The sequence below is a fragment of the Penicillium maclennaniae genome (genome assembly GCF_028827695.1).
Source record: "Penicillium maclennaniae strain IBT 15551 chromosome Unknown utg000003l:1.0-5670915.0:1.0-5674809.0, whole genome shotgun sequence".
Classification (NCBI taxonomy): Eukaryota; Fungi; Ascomycota; class Eurotiomycetes; order Eurotiales; family Aspergillaceae; genus Penicillium; species Penicillium maclennaniae.
The window spans coordinates 241584-261624 of NW_026623215.1; the positions used below are offsets into that span (position 1 = coordinate 241584).

General features: G+C 47.9%; 8 protein-coding genes across 8 annotated transcripts; 2 read left to right on the forward strand and 6 right to left on the reverse strand.

Moving 5' to 3' along the window:
- Positions 1–95: 95 nt before the first annotated feature.
- Positions 96–760, reverse strand: N7477_002170 (CENP-X/MHF2 family protein; the record flags this gene model as incomplete). Its single annotated transcript, XM_056963833.1, has 2 exons — positions 96–143; positions 194–760. 2 exons carry the CDS (start codon positions 758–760, stop codon positions 96–98), a joined length of 615 nt encoding a protein of 204 aa, XP_056823786.1.
- A 383-nt stretch (positions 761–1143) lies between these two features.
- Positions 1144–1943, reverse strand: N7477_002171 (ADP-ribose 1''-phosphate phosphatase; the record flags this gene model as incomplete). The annotated part of the gene is made up of 3 exons (XM_056963834.1): positions 1144–1629; positions 1708–1766; positions 1820–1943. 3 exons carry the CDS (start codon positions 1941–1943, stop codon positions 1144–1146), a joined length of 669 nt encoding a protein of 222 aa, XP_056823787.1.
- A 272-nt stretch (positions 1944–2215) lies between these two features.
- Positions 2216–4060, reverse strand: N7477_002172 (DUF504 domain-containing protein; the record flags this gene model as incomplete). The annotated part of the gene is made up of 6 exons (XM_056963835.1): positions 2216–2497; positions 2551–2931; positions 2983–3389; positions 3445–3452; positions 3574–3941; positions 4025–4060. Coding segments are annotated over 6 exons (1482 nt in total), but the record flags the coding sequence as incomplete, so codon positions are not given.
- An 8383-nt stretch (positions 4061–12443) lies between these two features.
- Positions 12444–14091, reverse strand: N7477_002173 (tRNA-dihydrouridine synthase family protein; the record flags this gene model as incomplete). The annotated part of the gene is made up of 2 exons (XM_056963836.1): positions 12444–13892; positions 13954–14091. 2 exons carry the CDS (start codon positions 14089–14091, stop codon positions 12444–12446), a joined length of 1587 nt encoding a protein of 528 aa, XP_056823789.1.
- Positions 14092–14701: 610 nt separating this feature from the next.
- N7477_002174 (uncharacterized protein) lies at positions 14702–16260 on the forward strand (the record flags this gene model as incomplete). Its single annotated transcript, XM_056963837.1, has 3 exons — positions 14702–14726; positions 14775–15586; positions 15637–16260. The coding sequence occupies 3 exons, from the start codon at positions 14702–14704 to the stop codon at positions 16258–16260; spliced, it is 1461 nt and encodes a 486-aa protein (XP_056823790.1).
- Positions 16261–16643: 383 nt separating this feature from the next.
- On the forward strand, positions 16644–17247 carry N7477_002175 (40S ribosomal protein eS25; the record flags this gene model as incomplete). Its single annotated transcript, XM_056963838.1, has 4 exons — positions 16644–16646; positions 16712–16766; positions 16960–17169; positions 17225–17247. The coding sequence occupies 4 exons, from the start codon at positions 16644–16646 to the stop codon at positions 17245–17247; spliced, it is 291 nt and encodes a 96-aa protein (XP_056823791.1).
- Positions 17248–17527: 280 nt separating this feature from the next.
- Positions 17528–18369, reverse strand: N7477_002176 (putative heme/steroid binding domain protein; the record flags this gene model as incomplete). The annotated part of the gene is made up of 2 exons (XM_056963839.1): positions 17528–18016; positions 18103–18369. The coding sequence occupies 2 exons, from the start codon at positions 18367–18369 to the stop codon at positions 17528–17530; spliced, it is 756 nt and encodes a 251-aa protein (XP_056823792.1).
- A 288-nt stretch (positions 18370–18657) lies between these two features.
- N7477_002177 (GTR/RAG family Ras-related GTP-binding protein) lies at positions 18658–20004 on the reverse strand (the record flags this gene model as incomplete). Its single annotated transcript, XM_056963840.1, has 4 exons — positions 18658–18802; positions 18853–19536; positions 19587–19688; positions 19745–20004. 4 exons carry the CDS (start codon positions 20002–20004, stop codon positions 18658–18660), a joined length of 1191 nt encoding a protein of 396 aa, XP_056823793.1.
- Between the last annotated feature and the right edge of the window lie 37 nt (positions 20005–20041).

Genomic DNA, 20041 nt, shown 5'->3' on the forward strand with positions numbered 1-20041 from the left:
TAGAGTACTTGGTATCTCGGACACACAATTCAAAAATGATCCCAACGCCTTGTCGCTCTCGTGCAGTCTTCATCAGAAGTCCATAATTCTGTAGATCAAAAATCCATCGTAAGCTGCGGGGCCATTTTCTCCAGGTCCTCAACCTATCGCAAAGATTAGCATGTCAACCTAAGCAGCTCAATAATCGACATACCTCAAGAAACCCGTCGCCGATACTCCTCGCACCCCCAGCACCGTCCGTTTCTGCACGTTCGTACGCAGCACGAGCAATAGCCTCTCTCACGAAGACATCAACGTACTTGGCCACGACCTCATTGGCATCCTTCGCGATCTTAGTCTTTTCGTTCTGGAAGTGGTGATGCAGTAGCCGAGTAAGCAACTTCGGTGGGATCTTGGGATCGCTCGAAGCCACGTCATCAGTCGAATTATTTGTGATGATTTCCGCAAGCATATAATCCGGTTCTTGGGAGAGCGATCGTTCGCGACTGCGGCCTGATGCATCGGAGTCAGGCTCGGATACCCTGTCAGAGGCTGAAGCTTCAGCGATAGGTGATTGGGCGCGTGGTCGTTTGGATGAGAATGTAGATTTGGACGCTGATGCTGAAGAGGTAGCCTTGGGTATGTTCTGTTTGGCTTTGCCTTTGGCTTTGGGGGCTGGTTTGGATGCGGAGGATGATGGCCCCGCACTTGTGGATGGGGTGCGACTTGGTGGCTTGAATGGCAGGCGACGCTTCTTCGCTGGCTGAGGTTCACCAGCCATCGTGTCGATGGGGAAGTTTTTGGTAGTTGATGCGTTAGGCTGTCATCGCCTATCGCTACGCGGATCGCGACGCGTTATCAGGTGATCCAGGTTGTTCACTCCATGTCCATCGCAACTAGGTATGAACATGGGAATTATTGCTATTTACTACTCTTTGAGTGTAATCAATAAATTCATATCCTTGCCGCTTTGGATTTGAGGTACTACTATATAAGCGTTCGGTCAAAATTTACGTGTTGTTGTAAATTGGAGTCTTCAGCGCGGAAATATATCTCAAAATGAGAAGTTGTTGAGCCAAGTTGCTTCTTACACAATCTTATATACGCAGCCGAGAACGGGTGGACGGCTCAACAACAGTGGTTTTCCCTTGAAAGGCGAAGTAGCTAAGAGTCGTTCTTCCCATCGGTCTCTTTGGTAGCATCAGCTGGATACACGACCTTCAGATCCAAACCGACATTCTCCACCAAACCACGCGTCTTCCCCCAAGGAACCCCGAACAGACCAGAGTTGAACCGGCAGGACCAGAGTTCCCCTGGTTGAAGATTTTGGCTGTCCCGAAGATCAATGTGCAGAGAATCAAGCTGACTCTTCAAATCATGGAGCGCTGCATGGGTACTGTTGTGGATCATCTCTGGTGAGTCGACTCGCTTGCCATAACCACGCGAAGTAAAAAGGCACACGATCCAGTGGGCTTTACGACCGCCCCTGCCATCGCTTGGTTGCGGTGGAATGATAAGAGCCGTGCCGAGTGGGAGCCGCACTGTGATTGTACTCTCGTCTTCAGCCTGAAGGTTGGGGATAGAGTGATTGGTGACCCCATAACGATATGTTTGACAGTGATTGCGGTAGTAGCGGTATGCGGCAGGGTACTAGTCGAGCTGTGTTAGCTGTGCGGCTTGATGTATGGGGTAGGATGAAGTTGAGCCTGTATCTAACGACAAGCGCACCTTTTGCTTGAACACCTTGGCAATACCTGCGCCCCAAGAACCATGAGAATTGCATGCATCTGGCAGAGGGTCTATGAGTTACGTGGGTTTCAATATCAGGAAGGTTGCGCACGAATAAGGGCCGAGCCTTCAGGAGCATCGAAGAGATCACCCGGTGTCTCGGTCACCCCACGCCTGGTGATAGAGACAGGCATTAGGATATCAAGTAAACAGAATGACGATGTGAGGTGGCTCATAAGAGAAAAATCATATAACGATCGCGAATTCCTGACGAAGGCGGGGAGGACGGGGAGGACCGAGTGAGGATGAAGTTCGCATATTAGGATTCAGGAGAGGATCTCGTATGCAAGTCCGGGAGAATACTCCTCAATGAGAAACTGGAATTCTTGAATCATTTCTTGGCGAAGAGATATACATACAAAGCCCATCAGGATTCCTTAATTCAAGCTCGTCACAACATAAGAATAGGGGGACAGAGTCTATGCTCTGCTAAAACGCCCTACGAACCACCATTCTCGGTTTCGGTGATGGTGGCAGCGGCACCATTCTCGATTGACCTTGCTTCTAGTACGACATCTTCCCTGGCCTCCCCTTTCTTACTCTTCTTCTCCTGAGCCTCCGTTGCCTCCTTGTCCTCAACTTCCATCGTCATCTTGTCCTTCAGCAGTTGGAAGATGCGCTTTCGGAACCCACCTTCTTTGCCCGTCGTCCCCAACTCTTTCTCACGAGGAGATGCTGGTCTTTCGCATGGTGTGTGTGGTGATGGCGAAGCGGTGATGGCAGCAGATGGCTGGGAAACCGAAGCACTCTGCCCACTGTGATTCTTCAAACGCCGACTCATACCCGAGAGATAGACTTGAAAATACTAGGACTATCCTCGTTGCGTTCAATCATCGAGATCTCGTTTCGAATTGTCGTACCGTTTGTCGCAAGGTTTTCTTCTCTAACGGGGATGAAGATGGTGACGCCGAGGTTGGGTGGAATGCCTAGCAGCTCTTCGAGGGTATTCTGGATAAGCGCTGTGCTGCGAACATTTGTGACAGGCGCGATCATCGAAGGAAGAGCGTATATCGTTAGCAAGTAGGCCGAGAGAGTATTGTTGCTGCCAAACAGCACACAGGTATCTTGCTGAATAGTGACCATGATAGAATTTCCCGGACGCTGGTAGACTAGAGAAAGATGACTGAGAAAGTCTCTAGCAAGTTTTGATCGCTCATACTTGACCTGCAACAGCAATCAGCATCTTCATCGCTTAGTCAAGGACAGAATGTGTACCGCGTGACTGGTCTTAAGTTCAGCGACCAGGACAGAGTCCTGATAGATACGCTCCCGAGGAGGATCAGAAGAGTCACGACCACCAAAGAACTCTTCATAGTACTGTTGGGGTCTCTTTTTGACCATCTGTTCTTCTGCAACATTCTTCTCGGTCACATAAAAGGCCTTATCGGGATCATAGCGAGCTTTCGGAAGCAGGTTTTCTTCGTTGGTAACCTCCTTGAAAATCAGACTCGGCACAGTCCCAATTCTTCGCACATTTGTCTCTGAAATCTCTGGAATAGGCACTGGCGCCAGAGGGAGCGTCAGCGTGGCTGGACGCGGCGGAAGACGGTGTGGAGGCAAGATGTCCGTCTCCAGACGAGGAAGTGAGGGTCTCTTGGACTTAAATGGATCCATCATGAAGCCTGTGAGATGGAGTTTATGAATGTGATGAATAAAAAAGAGAAAACATGGAATGACGAGAGAGACTAAGGGAAACAGAAAGAGAGAACTAAGTTGGGAAATCAGGAAGCTGGGAAAGTGCGACCAACTTCACATCAAGCACATCACATATCACCAACAGCACCAACGTCGCTCTGAACATCTTACATCAAGAACGCCAGCTCGCTGAACGCTGAATTTCCACTCATGAAGATCTTATCAATGCGTCTTCTTCGATCCCATACGATCCCTCCACCGACCCGCTGAATGTATAGGATGCGATGCTGTGGAATGAACTCTTCGTCTGTCGAATCCTTCTTCCAGTTGTCCATGTTGATCTCTAACTGTCCTTCAAATCGATCCACGAAGCCAATAATGTATTCGCTGCGCTTGAACTCCGGGTCCCAGGTGATGCGATTAATGATATCTGGACCGTTACTTCTGTAGACTTTGTTTCGCAATGAAGGATGATCTACTAACCTCCCGCCGGTCGCAATTTGTTCTCGCCAGCCCTGGGATTTGGCGGAGAAGGACTTCTGCGCAAGCGTTGTGATTCCAATTTGTATGACGGGCTAGGCGATCCTGATCGATCTGCCTTTGGTTCGTCATGGATCTCCACAGCCACAGACTCAGTTTGAGGAGCGCCAGTCGCCATGAATGCTCCGGGTACAAGGCTTTGGTGGAAGGAAAATGATAACAGACATCTTATGATCCGAGAAAGATGAGATTTTATAGCTCGCGAAGTACATATGTTACCTCGAGCAACCATAAGAGCTCCGAACTCATAGCAGGATAGCCGATCAGCCTTGACGCTGACACAAGATCCGAAACACGAGCCTCATTCTTTGTATGACTCAATTAGAGTCACGACTTGTCGATCGTGACTGGTGGTTGTACCATGAGTCAGGTCTCCGAGTCAGCTCCAGCCTAAGTGCAACAAGGTCAACGTCTCGACCGGAAGTTGTATCTTTACATCCTATCCTGAGATTGCGAATTTCTTGGCTTGTTCCCATGTCACGATCTTCAAATTAACCCTTTGCGATGCTTCTTGCATTAAACCAAAGTAGGCAATCTTGATGCCTTAATGCCTTGAAACGCGCTTTGGGGCCAAAAAGAACTTGGGCTAATATTCAATTTGGCCGACATGTCGAAGAAGTACAGAAAAAGCTAAAGCCCAGGGCTAGCTCTCAATTATTTACAAATGCAAAAATTTAACTCCGATAGGGGGAATCGAACCCCCGGCTGCCGTGTGAGAGACGGCGATGTTAGCCACTACACCATATCGGACTTGATGAGAGTTTGCCTCATTTTTGCTTACATGAAGCTAAACGATCCACACTCTCACCAATACGTCGACAACACTTGGAACATGGTTCACTGGACCACAAGTTTCGAGTAGAGCTCCTTTATGACTTCAGTCAAGTAGTTTGAGGGGCATCGGCCAATTTGTGCCTTACCTTGTCGTAGGATATTTTCCACTGATGCATTTGGATATTCTGTATCACACTGCTACGGTCGAATCATCTTCGGTCTAGCGCGGTTTGTCCTTGCACACAGCGGCAAGTTTTGACGGTATGCAGGCCGACCGGAAAAATATTCTACATTTCCCCGGGTGAGCAGTCACTCTCTGTCTTTCAAGTCAACCTACGAAGGTGTTTGATGATATATTTTGAAAGGCATAAGAAAGCGTCTAGAAAGCCCCTGGAGAAAAAATTCAAGAAAAAGTTGAGAAAGGGCATGTGAATTGAGAGAACAAAGTCTTTAAATCCCCACGAGAATGTCTCCTCAGCCAGGTAGTTGACAGGTACAGGGTCTGACCAAATTCCATGAACAGCGTATTTAGAATCAAAAGCGCCGATATCCAACATCTTTGACAAAATTTGGTGCCAGAGTCCCTGCAACTTGACCTCGGTAAGCTTGTCATAAAACTTTGCGTGGACCTCCCCATCAAGGCCGGCGTATAGAGGCGACGTATAGAGGCGACCCATCAAATTTTCGCTGACCGGCGCACTAGAACCTACATCTGTCAGCAAATACCAATTTGAAGATTGTATGTCAGGTGAAGTGAACACATACTTGAAACCGCGGAAGATGTCATAGTAAGACATTCAATGATATATGCTGGGGCCGCTTTCCCAACCCCCAGACCTAGCAGCCCCGGAAAGACTATCGTACTCAATATGTTGCCGGTGTAGATGAAAGTCCTCGACGCCTTGATTGGAAAGCTCGGCAAAGCCCTTTGCGGCCTCCTGCGCAGCAGGATAAACGCTAATTGTGTTGAAATACCTTGAGATATTTTCACCTGTGCAAAGATAGAGGGCACAGAAGTAGGCTCAGATAAGTCACACGCAATGTGCAATTGATTCTGACTGCTGTCTTTTTCCTTGGCTGTCCGCGAGGCTAGGGCAACCTTATAGCCCTTGGCTGCAAATGTTTTGGCCACGCTCGGCCCCACGTTAGATCCTGCTCCAAGGATTAGAAGGACGGGAGATACTGTAGACATGGCTCTGAATGTATCAGGTGAATATAAGAAGAATCTTCTGATTCTGTTATTTTTACTTCCTATTTGTTCCTTCTTATAAAGCTCTATCCTAGTAATCTCGGCGTCAATAGGCACTAGGCCTCATAGTCAGCACTAGAGTGTTATGCATTCATAATTATTGACCCCTCGGGGCCAATGTTAGCCCGATGCTTTGTACTTCTAGATATGACACAATTTTTCAACGTTGAGTTGTATCTGGTCACTGAGAAAATTGCCAGAGAGGCAGAGGGCACTGTGGCTGTTGACTTCAGATAGTTCAAATATGTTTATGCCTTCCTTGAATCCCCACCCCTTCCATTTCCCGTCATCCGAAAATCCATTCTTTCGAACCTATATTGCCCGGCTGCGAGGAAATGTAAAGTACTATGTCGGGTCGTGTATCGTCCTCGCTTCAGCGCCATGGGCAGCTGTTAGCCAGCTAGGTATATGCTGGACAAACTCTCGGGTGCGATATTTTGTACCAATTGCCAGGGTCTCGTCAACACGGACGCTGCTCGAACTCTATGGGACACGAGCGATCCCAGGAGGATTTTGCAAATGCTCGGGGTAATGAACATAGTAATATAGGCGTAAAATTCAGGTCAACGCGCCTCGCCTTGCGCAAGCCACGATCACGCGCCTGCCCAACTCAGACCCGCTGTAGACCCCTTTGGAGCTCGAGACGTGACTTAATAATAGACTACATTCAGGCTCAGAGCCTTCATATCCTCGTGTAGGGTATAGGACATCGGCATCAGCTCCGCAAATGTCCGCCAGAGCATCTCTAAGGGCTCCGCATCCCATGAGCACCTGGGTGCTTAAAGGTACGAAGATTATGATCGGACAACCTACAAGTGGCGCACGTTACCGGCGGACGAACAACCTGTTCATGCGGCTGAGTTCTCGCTTGTGTCGATATTTCAAGCTGCATCAGCTGTTCAAATCTTTTTTGTTCTCTGATGTGCCAGTAATAATACTTCTACTATGATTCTATGAACTCCCCTCTGCTCGGAAGAGGATAGGTACTAATGATATGATCTCTGGAAGCGTGAAATGCACATTTTTGTGTTCCACCCGCCTTGTGGAAGCGTCTCTCAGTCTAGCCCTTTCTTTCTGCTTCCATTAATTTCTTGGGAAGTTACTGAACCTGACCCCCTGCTTTCTATATCCGTGCCTTTATTGTCTCTGCCCTTTCCCTTGCTGTCATTGAGTGCAAGCGACAGGTCACGACTGTACACTGCGCGAAGTCCTTTGAATCCTTTGAAATCTCGGATCATTTCTTCCATTGAATGGCATGGAAAGGGGCGTAATCTCGTGAAAACTGTATATGACAAGGTGCTTGGGTCCTATGGACATATTGGTATAAGATTGTATTCCGCGAGTCCTCTTCTCCAAAAATTGTAGAGCCAATGGTGTAGATAGTTCCTGCAAGCAGTTTTGTCTTTCTTTGGCGAAAGAATTGCCCTTCCTTTCGGGAATGCCATGTAGGTTCACTGCAAATAGTGAAAAATATAGAGCATTGCGGGAGGCCTTGCTGGTTACATAGCCAATGATGAAAATACCCTGCTTTTTAAATGGAAGTTTCTAAAAAGCCGTTTATCTTGATGACCAATGTCGGTTATTAAAATTACGGTTGCACGCAATGAATGAGAACAAAGGAGTGGCAGATTCGGTTGAGCTTATATTGACCGGGCCATAATTCGTGAGAAATCAAACCTCCGAATTATTCCTTCCACATTTTTTCTTTCTCGCCTGTCTTTCAACAGATCGTGACACACACGGAACTGGATCTTCTCATTTCTCCTGGTGGGCAACGAGGGTTGAATCCAAGATTGCCATGACCAAGACCTCTGGCCCAGCTAGCTTCCTCTGGATTCCACAATAGACTGGGTTGACTGTGAACTTGAAAATCGAGGCCACAAAAAGAAAAAGAAAATGGATTGCATCAACGGGGAGTCGAACCCCGTGCTAGCGCTGTCACGAAATGGAAGGCGCTAATGTTACCGGTACACCATTGATGCTTATTAATGAAAAAGGCTTCCAGATATACGTTATCTAATGATTATCACTTATTGCCCTTTAGAGCGATTGCGTCGAAATCGAGACAATCTTCCACAAAACTTTAATGTAGAAGCCTAAGTCTAGTCTATTGATATGAGCCAAGGCAGTGTAAATAACTCGGAGAGTCGGGGAAATTGGGAGTTAATAATGAGATGTAGAAAATGAGCAGGCCCGGAGTCAAGACCGGAAAGCGAAGAAAAAGGTACCAAAAAAAGCAAAAAGATTTGCATCAACGGGGAGTCGAACCCCGTGCTAGCGCTGTCACAGAATGGAAGGCGCTAATGTTACCGGTACACCATTGATGCTTGCTTATGGCATAACTCTTAACTTCAATTTTATTAAGTAAACTAACTTTTACTCTTTTGAGCGATCGCATGTGAAAAGCAAGAGAAATGCTCGACCACATAATAGAACACCCACTTCAATTGCCTTGAGAGATAAAAGCTGTTGATAAAACGATGAAAACGTTCAAGCAAAGCAGGGAGAAATGAGCAGCCGATGAACTCGGTAGGAAGGGAGAAGACAAGAGTTCTGAACAAAATAGCAACAAATAAACATGTTCCACTATTTCACTAACACCACCTCTTCCCTGCCAGGCTCAACCCCCATTTCACATGCGATAAATTGTGACTTTTTAACTCGCCAGCAATCAGTTATTTACAAATCTACATGCGACCCGAGGCGCTTTATCTACATGAAAAGTCCTAGATAGGTTGGACAGCTGTGCTCTCGACTACATATACAATCTTGTCACTATTCATTTTCCTTGGTATTCTTGTGGTCTACATAGGTATGCACTTATATAAAAGCGATTGGATCACATAAAGATAGAGATCTCGTTTGAAAGATTGAACCACCAGCCAGCCCTATGCAGAAATTCAGGCTAAATCGAAGACCGTATCTGAAGGATTTAGGGACTGATGGGGAAGGGCAGTGACGATGAAAGGTTGTAATACGTCACAAAAATGCTGATAGGAAGCTACAAGCTTCTTGGGTCCGAAGTTGCCACAAGACATGTGTCTTTACTTCTAAGGGTCACTCAAAATGAGGGGCAGGACTATGATCTTGGCGGACCTAAAAAGAATGCATCAACGGGGAGTCGAACCCCGTGCTAGCGCTATCATAGAATGGAAGGCGCTAATGTTACCGGTACACCATTGATGCAGTAGGTGAGTAATAATCTGCATTTTTCAGTATATGAATCAAGCTTTGGATGCCTCACTTTATCTTGTCTTCCTGAGATCTTGCCTTACTGGGGATTTTATACATGCAAGACACTCGTATAGTCTAGCCTGCGAGCTCTAAATATCAGTGATACTTTGATCACCGATACATATCACAAAACGCTCGCTTATTGAGATTTTAGAGCATTCCCCCCAAATGGTAATCATCATCTACTAGCGCTTAGTAAGTTCACCATGATCTCAGCTAAGAAAGTTCAGACTATCAAGAATTAGATTCCCGGCTGGATCGCGACTCGGAGAGCTCGGCAGGTGTTTATACGTTCATTCTTGGCGACAAGGCCTCGGAGGACATTGTTATCCAGAGTGTAATTGAAGTCTACCTGATAATAACGAGCTACCTCTTCAAACATCCCAAGATTCACAATAAAATGCTGCCATAGGAGCTAACAGCGGGTGCTTTATTTTGTCCATGGCCCGGGCATATCTAACGGGCTACGACTTCGATTGAGTTCAGTCCATTCGCGGTGTATGCACTTCCCCTCACATGAACTTCATTGGAAGCTCTTTAGCTGCAGTCAATACTTTTCCTCTCCCCACTGATCATGTTCCGCAGCTCCATTGGTGATCAAGGCGAGGAAAATGGGAAGACCAATTTACTGCATACTAAGGTACTGCTGCTGGATGTGTGGAGAGTCTTGAATGAAGCCCCTGTGTCTATGTATCTGAGCCGGCTACTGTTTATCGCCTAGGCCCGGAAGAGATGCCAGAAGCCAGATAAGCTCTTACAGTAAGTCATAATCTGACTATTGCATAAGATACCTAGGTAGGTATATGTGCGGCGAATCAAAATTTCCCGACAGTATCATTCTGATGTGCTTCACATTGCAGTGCTGCTCAAATAAGTATCACTAGGTCAAAGGCCTCAATAATCTCTGAGTCTTGCCACATATAACGTGATATCAAAATTCGCCTCAGTACTATCAGATATCTTGTCTACATCCACCGGACGTATATTAGGTCCGAATTAGTTGGTCTACTGGCTACCTTCAAGATCGGACGAGCTATTAACATTTGATAACGATAAAACATTCGATATCGATAATGATTCTAATATATTAAGCTTGAATATGATACTATGAAGCCTCCACTAGGACCTATTAGGGCAATCACTCTCCATACTATGTGAATCTGCAACGCCTGATACGGGAGATAGTGAATCCATATAGCTCCTTCCGTCTATAGAATTTGCATCAAGCGATGCCGATTGGTATCTATAGGGCATTGAAATAGCCTTCTTCTATATTCTCTTCCATGAACAGAAATGAAGAGCCGAAGAGGAAAGATGGTATTAGGAGAATGAAAGAGGATGGCGAACGCATTAATGTTACTTTTCTGATTGGGGCCGATTTTTAGAGGACATCCTTCTGCTCCGTTTTTGTACATATCTGAAATACTCCTTCCTTTGCCGAACTCTGTGTCTTCTACACTATATCTAGGATGAGGGATATGACCACTCAAGAAGCGTAGTGTTAAATAAAATGGGTATATAGGTTATAGGGACATCAATTCCAGCACATACGACCATAGGGTGTGGAGAACAGGGCTTCCCGTCCGCTCAGCCGTACTTAAGCCACACGCCGGCAGGTTAGTAGTTGGGTGGGTGACCACCAGCGAATCCCTGCTGTTGTATGTTTTTGTCTCTTCCCCGTATTCTTTTCATATTTCATGTTATATAATTATTTTTTTGACATTGACCTTATGATCCGGGGATTCTAGATCACCGCCGTAAATTCCTTCTAACCTTTCCTCTCATTTTGAGTAAATATAATCCAAAGTCAAGTTGAGTCTTTCGAGAGAACCTATGTCTTTATTTAAGCTATGATACCCCACAGAATAACGAATCTAAGGTATGAGATATCCGAACGGAGGTTGGGTCTGCTCTTGCGACTAGGGTGGTTTTCAGTCCCTATCACACTAGAAGCGAGGCTTAGGGTTGGGTTATCAGTAGTAGTGACAGATTTGTAGTTGTCTTGAATCATGAGTTCCCTTATGTTTCTGCGACAAAAATGAAAATAGGCCGAACGACTCCGAAGTGGTCATATTTCCAAAGAGGAAAGAAAGATAGAAAAGAACATAGAGAAGAAAAAAACATACAACAGCAGGGATTCGCTGGTGGTCACCCACCCAACTACTAACCTGCCGGCGTGTGGCTTAAGTACGGCTGAGCGGACGGGAAGCCCTGTTCTCCACACCCTATGGTCGTATGTACCATGTTTCGCTGACTAGAAAAATATAATCCTATTGCGACTCAAGAATTGAGTAGAGAAGGACATATGTTTTTATGATTGAGTACGTACTTTGCTTGTTGAACCATTCTTGGACCCCGTATTTTTAGCTGGATCTAAAGGGATCGTTCCATAAAAATCGCTTTCAGGTAATCTTGTACCACGATCGGCCTTCCACAGCGGTACTCAACAGTAAAAGTACATGCCATACGGATTTCTGAACGCATTAGTCTATATCTACTTCGCCTCTAATGTCTGCGGTTCCGATGAAACATCTCCTCCGCAGGTTCATCGACTGCTACTTTCGCGTTATAGTTATGTGGGAAGTGAATGCAGAAGTCCTGCACGTCGAGGCTGCTCTTCATATGACCTAACATTATTCAATTTCCACCGCAGAAAGTCAGGTTATAGATTCAAGGCTCTGCGGCCATCCAAACTCCAAAGGTATGTTGCATGACAGAACAATTCCAGCCCCTACCTTAGACATGTTGTTCTGTCAAACACCAGGCTTTCAACACTCTCTAGTCAGGGAGCGCGACGGTCCACCCAAAAATCCGCCCCCGAGACGCCCTCGTGGCTCAGCAGGCTCGGTTCACCGGACACCCTCATTTTTGAATTGCTTATGAATGCCTAGATGGGTTTTTGACAGGTCCGAAGAAAGATCTGCTCTAGCCGTACCCCACAGTAGCACTGAAGTTCTCTCAAATAATCAATATGAAGTCAAATAGCACGCGGCAGTGAATGATCTTCGGAATGAGATCAAGTATGGCGTAATCTGCGAGCGCACCTTGCAACTAAACGGCTAACACAAGCTCGGAAGGGTACAGTGGTATGAAGATCCTGAATTGCTCCAAATACTTCAATTCATTAGTGCGCTATGGATATCAAATAATCTATGGTCATAAAGTGAGGTTTTCTATACATCCTCCAGGTCTAACTCCGTGCAATCAACACCCACAAGCAAATCATACGAATCCACTCTTCCATTCATCCACTCACAAGACGATCGGGAGTGAGAGTGGCAGACGTATCAGTTCCATCAACAAGTGTTGCCGTCCCGGAAGAAGGGGTGTTGATATCAACGAGGGGTTCCTTCTCTTCCTTGGCATCCTTCGCGACAGTGGTCTTGCCCTTGGCAGTAAGCGCACCTGATTCCATAGCTTCCTCGGGCAATGGCCGAATATGAGGCTGGCAGATCCACCAAGGTCGGCCATACTCGGCAATAGTGGCCTTTGATCCCGTCAAGGTCTCATCAGACTTCTTCTCAAACTTCTCTGGAGAAGATTCATACTCCTTCAGTCCTGATTGGACCGCACGCTCAACCAAAGCCAATACATTTTCAAAGGCGGCCATATCGCCAGGCCGCGACTGGGCCAAAGCATCTCGAACATTCGTGTGGCTCGCGACCATCGGCCGAAGCACCTGGAACAAGTGTCCCTGCATAACACCCAGGCTGGGAGAATGGGGCTTTTTGATCTTTTCCCGCTTCTGCTTCTTCTTGGGCGGGCCACTTTCGGGCTCTTCAGGCTCTGTGATTTCTTCCGCGTCGTCCACAGGGTCGGATGGGAGGAAGAGAGGCTTTCGTTCTGGCGCTGGCTGCTCGAGGACGTATTTGTAGATGATGTCAAAGTAGCGTCGGAGGATCGCATCGATACGGTAACCGCCCTTCCCATCGCGTCCTCGCCAGTACTCACGCCCTTCACTTCCGACCGGAGGTGGCTTGCTAAAGATAGTTGGGTCGGATAAATTACCCTCGGCGCTCATCACACCATCTGCACCGGTTGCCTCGAGACACTTCTCAAGGTCTTCATAGTTCAGAATATTGCCATTGGCAAAAATGACGGTCTCCGGTGGAAGGTTATCGCGCAAATAACGAATATAGCTCCAATCCGCCAACCCAGTTTCATGGCCCTTCTGCTCTCGTCTGCGCCCGTGTACAGTGATGATATTTGCGCCGGCGGAAAGAATCATTTTCGCATATTCCAAGGTCTTTTCCTTGGTCTCCTGAATGCGAAATTTGGCAGTAATCGGAACAGAAAGTTCAGTGTGAAGCCGGTTAATCAACTTGTATATCAAGTCCCAGTCCTCCTGGAGGAAAGCTCCGTAGTGACCCTTTCTCGCAATGCCTTGCGGACAACCGAGGTTCAAATCAACGGCATCACAATAAGGTGCGACATGGCGCGCCGCCTCCAGGAACTCGGTCGGATCATTTGCGCAGAATTGCACGAAGAGCGGGCGGTCGAATTTCGGGTTTCCGTCGAGAAAGAGTTCGTCCTTGTTGGCCATATCACCGATGGCTTCGCGAGTCGGTTGAAAGTGTTGCACACGCATGCGTGGCATTTCACCGAACAGTCGTGCATGGTACATTGGGGAATATGCGAGAAGAGATTTCTGTTCGTCTGGAGTCATGAAGGATCGAGTGAGCATGCGCCATGCCTAGCGGAGAAGGTTGTTAGTATGCAAAGAGTACGCTAAATATGAAATCCGGTCAACTCACAAATTCCGAACGATCAACCATGGGAGCCACGATATACTTGGGACTTCCTATGCTCTCATAGAATTGTCGGCCCTTTAATTTCGGAGATACCGCGGAGATGTTTTCGCCGCCATTTGGCGGCGCGGTGTCGGAGGCCATACTGAAGGAGAAACGCGGGATATTCGGGGGGAAACGCCGCAAATGCGGGAATAATCGCTGTATGAGACCTATTTTGGCTGCTGCAGTCGAAATGCAGAATTGCAGATTTGTCTGGGGAAAGACCGCGGAGAGCTTATAGACAGACTATCGAGACTTTTTTCGACTCGCGCCTTATCACGGAGCGGAATAACAGTTATTGCGATATCTTATCATAAGTAGGAGACGCGATGGGCAATTGTTTGAACGAAACAAGATTGGAAATGGACGTCTCATATCTTGTGAGATACAGCATGCTAATCAAGGTTTTCTGCTCATAGATTCAAAGAAACACGAGCAATATTACAACAAGACGGCGCAAAGTCGTAGACGGTGATAGTAATTACGTAATCAGAAATGGACCCGGACGTAGTTGAATCGAGTAGAGATCGTGTGGAAACAACATTCGAGGATGACCCGAATCCGGTAGCGTGAAGGCTTGAGGCTTGAGGTCATGACCTCGGACTGAATGCAAATCGATCTCTGTGAAATATACCTACCAGAACTTCATCTCCCACCTGGGCATTCCGCCACGCGCGCCTTCATTGTTGACAACCCATAAAAAGCATCAACAATGGATTCCTCGACTGGATCCCTCCGTTAGTGCCTCCATTACCCTACCTGAACCAAAATTGACAGTACAACAGGTTCAATGGAGCTGCGAGTGTCAGACGATGGTCTTTATGCTGCGCACATGCGTGGGAAAGACCTCGCAGTTTTCTGGAAGCTTGCAGCAGAGCGAAAAGAGATAGATCTCGAAAGACTCAAATCAAATGGAACAAAGTCCATAAAATTCGCACCCACTCAAACATATGACCCGGATGGGCCCTTCTCCACCAAGGATCGGCGTCTTCTTACCCATCAAGGCTTGTCTGTCGCTATCTGGAAGTTCCACCCTCTTGAGCAGCTCGCGGAGATCCAAAACATCGAGCCCGAGTCATTGTACGTGGATTTTGGTGGCAACGAGAATGAGGTCCTTGTGTTCCATAACTGGAACACAAAGTTGACAATCTATTCACTGAGCGCGGAGCGAAGCACGGTGATTAAATCGCCGAAATTGGCACATTCCCTTGGATATGGCTATCGCCCGAAGACTAGACAACTCGCCATTCTCTTGAAGCCTGAAACCACCGATATACTCACAGTTCATGAGTCCCAGTCATACGAACTCGTCAATCGGACAGTCCTGACAACCATTGATGCACAAGGCTTGAAATGGAGTCCAGACGGAAAGTGGATTGCTGTCTGGGATGTCGCTAGTGCCGGCACCAAGGTGCTGATCTTTACGGCTGATGGCCAACTCTTCAGAACATACTCCAATGCATCGGGATCAGAAGATGAGAATGATACCGGTGTGAGACAAATTGAATGGAGTCCGGCCACAAGCCACAACCGAACTTCGCAAGTTCTTGCTGTGAGCAAAGTCAACGGCAACATTGAATTACTGCGCACTCGTACTGTGCGTATATCAAGAAAACGAAACGCGATGTATCGGACTAACGAGAATAGTTCTCATCCTCTACAATCCTGTCGCACGTCTTCCAGGTCGACTCGACTACCCCCAGGATTTGGCGGGAACGCTCGATTAACGCCTTAGGCGATGCAGAATACACCGAAACCTCCAGCTCGTCTGCCTTCAACATGAGTTCCGATTCATCAGCAGGTACACCACGTAGCGCGTCCATTATGGCGTTCAGTGCCGATGGAACCCTTTTAGCAACAGTTGATCCCACCAAATCAAATGTGGTCTGGATATGGTCCATGGAGGGTACGCCGGCACTGACATCTGCTCTGGTCCACGAACAACCGGTGCGACAGCTCGCTTGGAACCCCTCGACATCACAGTTACTGATCAATATCGTTACGAATAATCTGCCTTCTGTGCGATACTGGTCGCCACAAAGTCAACCGATGATCGCTAAAGTTCCTATCAAGAAATCTGATAGTGGCCGGTATGAGGTTAAATGGTTGACAGTGCCTGACCGGAGGTTTTTGTTGGAACCTTCTTCAGACTATATCCACGACTCGCCATTTTGGTTTGGATCTAGTGAAGAATGGGTGGTGGGGTATCTGTCCGAGGAGGGTGGCAGAGCGTACTTTAAAGTGATCAACTCCATTGTCAACAGTCCATAGTTGACAGTGTGATGTTCAATTGATGGCATAGATACATGGTTTCAAAATTCCACCCTACAGGGTTTTTTATCCATAAATACGTGGGCCAAATACTCGAGGCAACAGGTAGAGTCTGCTATATTCCCACGACCACTTGGGAGTCTGTACATATTTACAGAAATTGATCTTGTATTCATTCTCATCGTTTCGATGGCTGTCTTTTGATGCCACATCCTCAAGGCATGAGATGACGTGTATCACATGACTGAGTAGCCGAGGTGCCCCACGTGACCCGCACCGAGGGCTTAGGGCTCGATCCGATTAGTCAGGCCCCACGGCTCAATTTCGCACTTAGAGGGCGGCTCGACGCTCTCTTCTTTCGAACATCCACCCCATCAGTCAAAATGGTGAGTTACCACACCACGCCTCTGAGCCTTCTACGACGCAAACAACTAACATGAACATGTAACAGGCCCCCTCAGCAACCGGTGGCAAGAAGCAGAAGAAGAAGTGGTCCAAGGGCAAGGGTACGCTATCACCATCATCATTACCATCACCATCACCATCAACGACCGTGCGACCGTGAACCAACGACTTCCATCTTTCAAACTTTCGCCGGAAAATCCAACCAAAGAAAGAATATCGAAACGGAATCGTTGGAGCGATCGCGCGAAACACTATTCTCAGAAAATCGAATACTAACTTGTCTTTTCCTTATAGTCAAGGACAAGGCCCAGCACGCCGTCATCCTCGACAAGACCACTGCCGAGAAGCTCAACAAGGATGTTCAGTCTTACCGTCTGATCACCGTTGCCACCCTGGTCGATCGTCTCAAGATCAACGGCTCCCTCGCCCGCCAGGCTCTTGCCGACCTTGAGGCTAACGGTCAGATCAAGAAGGTTGTTGGTCACAGCAGCCTGAGCATCTACAGTGCGTATACCCGTCACCGCAGAGCGAGCGCAATGAATGCTAACCAATTTTGCAGCCCGTGCCGTCACCGCCGAGTAAACGTCCCGATACTCTGATTTCTCGCGGTTCTCTTTTTCCTTGTTACGATGATATCATTTCACATGGGAAGTTCGGCTGGGCGTGATGGAAGTTGACGCCTGATTCTCGGATGTGTGGAACATTCGTGTCCCTGGGCTTGTTCCGGGTAGAACGAATCAAATAAAAAAGTTACAAAACTTCATATTCTTCCTTGTAGAGTGTACCAAATGGCGAATTGCTATGCTATGATCTAGACTGCCCTCAACACCTTTTTTAAACTTATCACCTACTGCCCCCTCAATCATCTCACTCCGCTTTGGCCTTTGGTTCTTCGCCCCCCCTCACAAAGAAACCTCTTCCCCTTCTCTGGATCAACAGTTCCATCGTCTACCATCACCCCAACCTGGAAATATCTCTTGTGGTTCCGGAAGAAATTCTGCCACCGGAGAACAGTCTTCTCAATCTGTTCCCTAGCGAGTCTCAACTCCCGCTCATGGCGAAGCATCCTCTCAGCCATAGTAATCTGCTCATTCTCCACGTCCTCGACGGGGAGGAACATTTCCTCGACACCGATCATATCTGTAGTCAGGTCTTCCTTGAAACAGCCCGTAACGAAGGCGCGCATGGCGTCTCTTCCCGCAAAGAAATTGTAGCTTCCGCCCGGCCCATAGATCATCGGATTGGCGGAGACGTCGAAAATGGAGCCGTTGACAGCGAGATAGATTGGGAGGGAGGGGTCGGTGCCGTTATACAGGCTGAGTTCAACTGGTGTTAGGTGAACTGGACCGCTCTACATCAGAAAAGTGTTAGTGAATTAGTTTCGACGCTTTAAAGATGGTGCTGTGAATTGTGGCCACGATCTTAGGGCGGACTTACCAGATGCTGCTTCACGACAGGCCACCGTGTGAACCACGGCCGATAGCCCCATAGTACAGACTCGGCGTTGGTCACGTAGTATGAAAGACCGCAGGAGGCGATTATGAGAGTGACAAGCACCCGGATGATGTCGAGAATGCTGATGAAGGGCTCATCATCGTCGGTGTGGTGTTGGGGTTCGCGCCGCGGCGCAGTGTCTGCGTCTGTGTTTGTGTCTTGTTGGCGTCCCGAGCCCGCCGCAGGCTGTCGCTGGCGGAGTTCAGACATGATCGGAGAGAGAAACCCGGTCGGTTAAGGAGGGATCAAAGATCAAAAATTGGCCATTGAAGAGGTTGTTGGAGTGAGGAGTGGGCAGATCCGGAATGAGGTCAGAAGTCCGGGGTACCCTCGGCGGGATCTACAGCATCCATGTACGATGAACAAAAATAGGCCAGAAAGAGATTCGCACTATGCTTATCATGTGGGTACTATGAATTTTCTCACTATTCAATACAAAGTTTTTGCGCTATTTCGAGATTCGTGAGCTTTCGTCAAAGGCCGAGGGCTTAAGAAAGATCAAGCGCTGGCTTGGTCCTCCTGTTCCCAACTGCGCGAGAAAACATCATTTAATGCGTCTTGGAAGGTGCGGCAGTTCATGTCAATCAGACCGCGCTTTTCCTTCGCCTCGGGATTGCGAATGACAGATACTAGACAGAGGTATCTGTGGAGTGTCAGTGGTACTCAGAATGGGTCGGGCAAGGAGTAGCATACTTGTTCATCTCCATAAGATGAATCATGGTCTCGTCATGCAGGACGACATGACTCTCTGCCTCTTGAATCTGTTCTCCTTTTGATTTACGAGACGGGTGATCCCATGAGTACAGCTCGGAGATATCGACAATCACGTCGATGTAGTCGGAACACATCTCATAGCAGGCCATGTCCACAGGACGGGTATCGGAGGCTATGTAGATTTTGCTGAGTACATCGAACAAGTAGGTTTTCTCGAAGCCGCAGTTATTACCGAGAGTGTTGATGAGGTTTTCGAGGGTGGAGAGGTTGGGGATGAGCTTCTGAATGACCTTGCTGAAGGCTTCGAAGACGGAGTAGTCGTAGATGGAGGTAAGGTAGTAGTGGACGGGCGCGTTCTCGTAACCGGCGTCGCTGAGCTCGTCTGAGATACGCTGGACGATGGCCTGGAAAGTGTCGGTCCGGTACTCCTCGGAGAGCCCGTCCACCTTATGAATGAAGACTTCAATGTTGATTCCAGGGTAGTATTGCTGCACGGTTAAGATTGTGCGATTCAGACGAGCGACCGAGTCCAAATAATCATCTTGTGCGTCGATCACCCATACCAGGGCGCCCAAGCTACCGAAGATGTCTTCAAGATCAAAAGAGGGCTCGAGATACTCGAGCTGGCCGGGGAAGTCCCAGACTTGAAAGTCCATGAAGGAGCTGAGACTTGATCAGCAGGGGATCTGGCGTGGGAAATGGAGCGAACTCACTGGACAGAGTCTTTCTGAATGCGAGTGGTAGATTCCAGGAACAAGGTCTCATTCGGAGGCATCTTGTGAAAGACCACGCTGGCAATGGATGACTTGCCACTCCTGGAGTAAAGTAAGCATTTCTTATCTCACGTCTGCTGATATCCGTCGACACCTACCGGCGAAGTCCCATCAGAAGGAGACGAGGCTTAGCATCGCGGCTTTTGGGGTCCAGGCTTCTGGACTGAGCCGAGGCAGCGGTACTTGTTGTTACCTGTAATGCACCGAAGAGACTTAGCTGTGCTTCAGTTTTCCAGGTCCAGAATTCGGGCGTGTCAGGGAGCAGACGACAGTCAGACAAGCTGCGTCTCAAGTGCCGCCACGGTTCCGGGACCGGAGCAGAAGACCGACACCTGCGGAGCGAAGCAAGAGGCATCATGTTCCGGGACAAGGAATAGGGTAGGGGCAGTAGAAAG